We start from the raw sequence: 6,993 nt of genomic DNA on the forward strand, positions 1-6,993 counted from the left end.
TTAATTTGAGTTTTATGAGTATTAGTATCAAGAAAAAATCTTAATTAGGTGAAATGCTCAATTCAACAAATAGAAGAGACTAACTAAATAGACAACACCAAGACCAATAGGCACTGAAAAAAAAAAAAAAAAACCTTCTCACAAAATCATGGCACCTAAAGATACAATCACACACCCCTCTCCCCACCCCCCCCCCCCCCCCCCCCCCATAAAAAAAAAAAAAAAAAGCTACAAGCAAATAAGACGATTTATTTGAATTTAGGAAGAGGGCTTGACGTAGCAAAAACCTTCTAATAACCCGTTGATTCACTCACAAATACCGAATTATAGGACTCAATCAATAACTCGTTGATTCTAAAGATATCGAATAAATTGAAGAGAATTAAAAGAAAATTTCAACAAAAAATTTATTGAAAATTTATCAATCCATAAAAAAACATCCTAGAAACATAGAATTTATAGGCTATAACTTAGAAAACATTCCAAAACCTTAAATCTTGAATCTTACAAAAAAAGGCAAGATTGAGATTTCGTTACAGAATTAAAATCAACATGAAATAAGGAAAATTCCTCAAAACGATATATTAAAATTCACTTCTTAGTGGAAGTTATTAGCAAATCAATTATTTCCTAAAATATAAAAAATACTAATTTCGAGACCTAAACAAAAAAATTTGCCCGAAAAAGCATGGACCACACTAGCGAAGCTGGTGATTTTGAATCATCACCCCGATTCCCTTGAAATTAGTCTTTAAAATCTCCCAAATCGCACATTTCATAAAATGTTAAAGTCATCTCATCCATATCAAGCGTATAACCCATGACATATTACCCGTGACATATTTTAAGCCATTCTCACCCAAAAACATGTGCATTGAGACCTAATTCAGGCCAAAGTTTCATGGAGATCAACACATGAATACTGAGATCAACAACTCCCAACTCCAACCCAACCCAACATAACAAACAACCACAAACAAACATACCAAAGTTGCTAACTACTAATACAACCAAAACAATTGAAATACTACAAACAAAGTGAATTAATGACAAAGCATCTCGACCACAGTCAACTACTTTAGCGGAGAAGCCATCCTTGTCAAGCACCACCATCCAAAGTCCTAGCTCGCAAGCTGAACCATCCCAAAGCAACTTCAAAATGAAACTGAACACATCATCTTAGTGATGTTTGAGACGCATGGTCCATCTATACACTCGACCTACTTAAGTATTTAATTTCTTAAAAAATCATGAAAAACAACTGATGGCTTCGGATACAAGAATCACATCATTTTAATGAGATATAAGGTGATGACTAATATTTGAACTTTGGGAATTAATCCGCATATATATACATATATATATATATATATATGGTCAATGTGGTGAGACGAGAGGTTGTGCATCAAAGAGAACTGTTGAGGCGGATTAGAAGAAACTTTCCAAGATACTTAATTAGCAAAGGTCAAAAGCGATGGAGATATGATCATATCATGCTAATGGAAATTAATTAATTAGTTAAGAATTGACAAATTGGAAATTCCTCTTTCAGTAATAAAGCATGCTCGATGAAGCTTATTGCTAACTCCCTTGTCTGCCTCCCAATTCCATCATCATGATGACTGGTCCAAAAGCTTCCTCCTGGTGGAACCGCATCCACACTATAAATATTCCATTAATCCATAAACAAGAAAGAAAGCGAAAATTAATTAATTAAATGAATATATATATATATAATGGATATCAGAGCACAAATTAAAAGAGATTGGAAAAGTGTTTTGGCTCATCTGATCATCCGCATTGTTTGTAATGTAACAGCAAAAGCCTTAGAGCCAAAAATGTCCACCGCATCTGCTTATATCAGCATACACACAAGAAACAAACAAACAAACAAAGAAAAAGAAAGAAAGATGGAACCTTTATATATACACATATATATATAATTAGAACTAGCTAGCTAGTATGATGTATCTATATATACAGATAAGCTTAGTTCATTTTATGACAAGAAAAGAAAGATCTTGGTCGGATAATGCTCCACAAGTAGACTAGTTATGTAAAAATCTTATGCCAATGTTGTTCTGTTATATATGTTCATTTTTTAAAAAAAATAATGAATTCACCACGCCCGATCAACACATTATTTTAAGAACGCTGATTTCTAATCTAAAATTTTAAGTCGAAATGACAAGATGAGAGATTGAAATGCCCACTCTATCTAAATTTGTTGAGTGAAATAAGAGTCCCCATTCCATGCGCCCGCCCTTTAGGAGAAAAATTCGCGTCCATTTTAATTAATTAAGATTTGTTTTGTTTTGCTTTTTTATTTGGTTTTTGTATATATATATACGAGGTGCACAACTACTGGGGCCTGATTAAAGTCTTAAATTATGAAGTGGATTAGGACTAGAGCCGAAAGAAATGTGCATGAATTGGCATTATTAGTGATCCTATGTGGAAGGAGTGGATTGGTGGGTGGGATGATTCCGGAATGGGCTTTTTGCTGAGAAGGAGCTAAGTTTGGGGCACCAATGGAGGAATCTAACGCTTCCAATAATAGAAAATGTGAGTTGTAACCCTTAAGACCAATTGGATTGGTGGATGACACATCGAAAGGGGCTAGCTGTGGGGCACCCGCAGCCACAAGGCTCTACTCCTTAATGGCACTAATTGGGCTCTTCAAACCTTCTTACTACTTTATACAAACCCCCAAGATTGGCAACAAATTCAATGGGGCATTGTGGAACCAAAAGGCATTTTTGTATTGGGATCAACCCAAAGTTACAAACTTTTTTAATTTCAACATACCACTCGCGGTAGATTCTGAAAAAAGTATGGGAGGGCTTTTAAATTCAATTAGGGCTAAATAATATTTTAGTGTTTTTAGTAAATTTGAATATTTAATAGTAATTTTAACATTTAACATTTATTTATTCCAATCACAAGTTACCACATCACCAGCCACCTCATTGGATTTGTGAAGCCAGTGAGTTTCCCAAGCAAGATTTGTAGCATTTTTAGGTAATTTATTAGTAGTGAGTTGTCCGATCAATCGACTAGCGGTAGAAAATTGGGAGTGGTCGTGTTCGAAACATTTGGGTTCCGACGTGATCCCCTTTTATGCTTTCTCAATGAGTTTAAGAAATAAAAAGAGTTAATGATATTTTTCATGTTTAAACTCATGAACAAACTTAGGTGTTGTCTGAATAATTACTAATCTTATCATACCTAATCTCATGAATGAGGCAACAAGTTAGACAATATGGAATAGTGCAAATGTAGTATCCCTAGACTATAGAACATTATCCTATTTCCAAACAAAAGGAAAAAAACATTTCGAGATGAGTAGAGAGAACAATAAAAGTGGTCTTTACTGTATATCCACTGTTGCATTGACCTTTCTTCAGCCTCAAGACACCAAACCCATCTCGCGAATTCTCAGTATAAATAGCCCTCATTCCAGCTCTTGGCTATGTGCTTAATTGTGTAATTGATAGAAGTTAGCAGCCACTACTCTCCATTTGAGTTGCTAGCTAGATATACTGTTAATTAAGATGGCTGCTTTGTTCTCTGTCCACAATTTGGCTTTTGCATTTGGCCTTCTAGGTATATATTAACCAATTGCATCACTTTGTTCTTCTTCTTCCTCTTCTTCCACTTCCACTTCCTCAGCCTTCGGGATAAATTCAAATTTCGTAACAAAAGTTTGAGCCATCATGGCATATAGTTAGTACTATATATGTTATTTCTTAGCATATCTAAATAGCTTTAAGCTGTACATATATATGGTGCCCATGCCCTAATTAATATTCCTTATTAATTTCTTACATGATTATGATCTACCATATATATATACACACATAATATAATGTTGTTTTGCGTTCTTCATTTAATTTGTTTGCTGATGATGCTGCAGGCAACATTATCTCATTCTTCGTGTTTCTCTCGCCGCTGTAAGCTCTCCATTCTACTTGAATTTGCTTCAGGATCCATATACACATCGACCATTTAATTTGTTTTGTTTAAATCATCAAATCCATCAGCTGCCTGTGACAAATTTAACTTAAACTTGTGATCTTGTCATTAATCCAGGCCAACATTCTACCAAATATACAAGAAAAAATCAACTGAAGGGTTCCAGTCATTGCCATATATAGTTGCCTTGTTCAGTGCCATGTTGCTGATGTATTATGCATTTCTCAAGTCCAATGCCACCCTCATCATCACTATCAACTCATTTGGCTGCCTCATTGAGACCATTTACATTGCTCTTTACCTCTTCTATGCACCCAAAAAGATCAAGGTACGTATATATATAATTCTCTTTAATTAACTTCTCATCGTGAAATTAATGGTCTTCTAATTAACCACTTAATTATGCTTGGCTGCTTAAATATATATGTATGTGTGTGTGTGTGTGCAGGTCCAGACTGCGAAACTTATCACTATTATCATTGGAGGCTTTGGCCTAATCCTCGCCCTATCCCATTTTGTGGTGAAAAATTCATCAACCCGGCTTCGCGTTGTGGGTTGGATTTGCCTAATTTTCTCTGTGAGCGTGTTCGCTGCCCCTCTCTGCATTCTGGTAAATATATGCCTCATGATCCTTTAAGTTTGTCTCTATAAATGCATTCAAGAAACGATGATAAAATAAAATTGTTTCGAGTCTCGTGCTTCTTCTAACATTCGCAATATCAAGATATAAAGTTACGTGTGCTCATGGTTGAGGATTACTTATCAGTAGTTCTATCATAAGGATATAATCAATGATCTCTCTCTTATCGTGAGCAGAAACAAGTGATTCGCACAAAGAGCGTCGAGTTCATGCCATTTTCCTTGTCACTCTCACTCACACTCAATGCGGTTATGTGGTTCTTCTATGGCTTTCTCATCAAAGACTTCAACATAGCTGTAAGTGTGTGTGTGTGTGTGTGTGTGTCTATGAGCATATAATTAACTGAACTGTACTGAGAAATTAATCCTCTCTTATTCTGTTTTTGGATGAATATATACATACAGATTCCAAACGTGTTGGGCTTCATATTCGGCATTCTCCAGATGGTGCTCTACATAATATACAAGAACACAAAGGCAGCTAATTTTGAAAAGGTTCAGGCTGAACAAGTTGAGACTAAGCTGCCTGAAACAGCCCAACAGGCAATAGATGCTGCGAAGCTAAACTCCATGGCCGCCGTTCCAGTGATCAATACTCGCCTGAATGCACAAGAAATGGCTCTGGAGCTTGATCATGCTAAACGACCCATCGAGATCCCTGTGTCTGTCTAATTATGATTTCTATATGTATCCAGTCAAATGTCTGTAATTTGATTTTACGTTCTTATTAATGCATCTGTCAACTGTCAAGTAAGCTTGAACAAGCAATTATGTAATCTTATTATAATTAGTACAAATTAACTCTCTATCTATGTTATCTCATTCTCTCTTTTGTCATAGCTTCTACTGATCTGGATGATCAAGTTTCCCCTTTATGAGTTCTATGTGATAATTAATGAGCTAGCCTCAGACTTCAAGCATTATCCACAGTTTGCTTCGTTTCTGTGGGTTGATGAATACCAACATTTTCTAACCTAATCCTTTGTTTTTTCTTTTTCTTTCTCTCTTTCGTTTTTGGGTTGCAATACTGTACATATAAGTGTGTGTGTGCGCCCATGTTTGCATGTGGGCACAGAAGCACACATGCAAAAACAAACTAATTATTGAGAAATAAATAACCAAATAATAAAGCAATCATCTTCCCATGGAAGTGAAAAACGCGATTAGCTGTGGGACTTCAAAAGTAATTAATGATCCAAATTAATATATATGAAGGAAACCTCTACAAGTTATTCTGTTGATGAAATTAGTAGAGAAGAAAATTCAGGAAAAGAAAATGATAAACTAGCTAGTAAACATGAATAAATATAACTGTGCATTTAGGTAGTATATATATATATATATCCATGTATAGTGGGGGAATATTGACCATATAGATATCTATATCTATATATATCCATGGTTGTTTGAAAAACTTAATAAAGCATAGGAAGCAAGAAGAAAGTTGCCAATGAATTCTTCTGTAATTTAATCAGATGCATTGTGTTTAGGGCTCTGTATTAATATATCAAGGCCACTGCCCAACAAAAAGAATCATAAATTTTGCAGTAACTAGGTCACCACGTAGAAATATAGATTCATGAATAAAATCATGAGTTAACCCTGATTAGTATAATGACTACTAGGATTAACTCTTCTTGACTCTTCATCTCTTTCTAAAAAATGTCACATATCCTCATTTTATTCATAAATCGTCACATGTCTAATTTTATTCATGAGTCCATAGTTTTATGTGGTGGAGTAAGTTCAAACAAAAATTTCTCCTTCGCAGGCCTGGAAATAGGAGAAAATTGACAGAGGATCCTCAGACAAACTTGATATATTCAATCTGAGATTTAAATAATTAAATCGTGTGTAACCTTAGACCATGTGATCTTTGACAAATCTTGCCAAAATGTTCATCATAATTTGACTGGCAATTGAACCTCACCTTTTATTTTTTTTTTTTTGGTACCTTGTTTTGATCAAATATTGATGTGATTATTCTGAATATGGAATTAGAATGGTATGGTACCATATAAGTACATATACATATTAGATAATACTAAAAATTGTTTAAAACATATTGCTATATGTAAATTTAAAATATATATTAAAAACTATGAATAAATACAAATAAAATTTCAATACAAAATATATAGAGTAATTTTTTATACTAATTGCCCCTTAGATAATGCCTAATTACATAGATTACCTTTCTATTTTAGAAATTATTACAAGTGCCCTTAAATTTAACAAATAAGGAAAAATATTTTACCCCTCTTTTAAAACACACACACTCTCTCTCTCATCGTACACACCCTTGTCAAAAATAATAAAAATGCAAGAACATTGGTGGTTGGCTATCACTAGTGATCAAAAACTGAACCTCATGCAACA

General features: G+C 34.3%; 1 protein-coding gene across 1 annotated transcript; it reads left to right on the forward strand.

The window, feature by feature from the left end:
* Positions 1-3,554: 3,554 nt before the first annotated feature.
* LOC127790573 (bidirectional sugar transporter NEC1-like) lies at positions 3,555-5,299 on the forward strand. The gene is made up of 6 exons (XM_052320145.1): positions 3,555-3,606; positions 3,917-3,953; positions 4,093-4,303; positions 4,424-4,585; positions 4,792-4,911; positions 5,020-5,299. Exons 1-6 carry the CDS (start codon positions 3,555-3,557, stop codon positions 5,284-5,286), a joined length of 849 nt encoding a protein of 282 aa, XP_052176105.1. The 3' UTR covers positions 5,287-5,299.
* The last annotated feature ends 1,694 nt before the right edge of the window (positions 5,300-6,993 follow it).

The sequence above is a fragment of the Diospyros lotus genome, chromosome 14 (genome assembly GCF_014633365.1).
Source record: "Diospyros lotus cultivar Yz01 chromosome 14, ASM1463336v1, whole genome shotgun sequence".
NCBI classification, from domain to species: domain Eukaryota; kingdom Viridiplantae; phylum Streptophyta; class Magnoliopsida; order Ericales; family Ebenaceae; genus Diospyros; species Diospyros lotus.

What these genes read in the sequence shown, in the direction of transcription:
- LOC127790573 (XM_052320145.1), top strand. Translation starts at nt 3,555, where the DNA reads ATGGCTGCTTTGTTCTCTGTCCACAATTTGGCTTTTGCATTTGGCCTT. An exon ending in TTTTGCATTTGGCCTTCTAG is followed by an intron (nt 3,607 to 3,916) that starts GTATATATTAAC and finishes ATGATGCTGCAG; the next exon opens with GCAACATTATCTCATTCTTC. An exon ending in TCAAAGACTTCAACATAGCT is followed by an intron (nt 4,912 to 5,019) that starts GTAAGTGTGTGT and finishes ATATACATACAG; the next exon opens with ATTCCAAACGTGTTGGGCTT.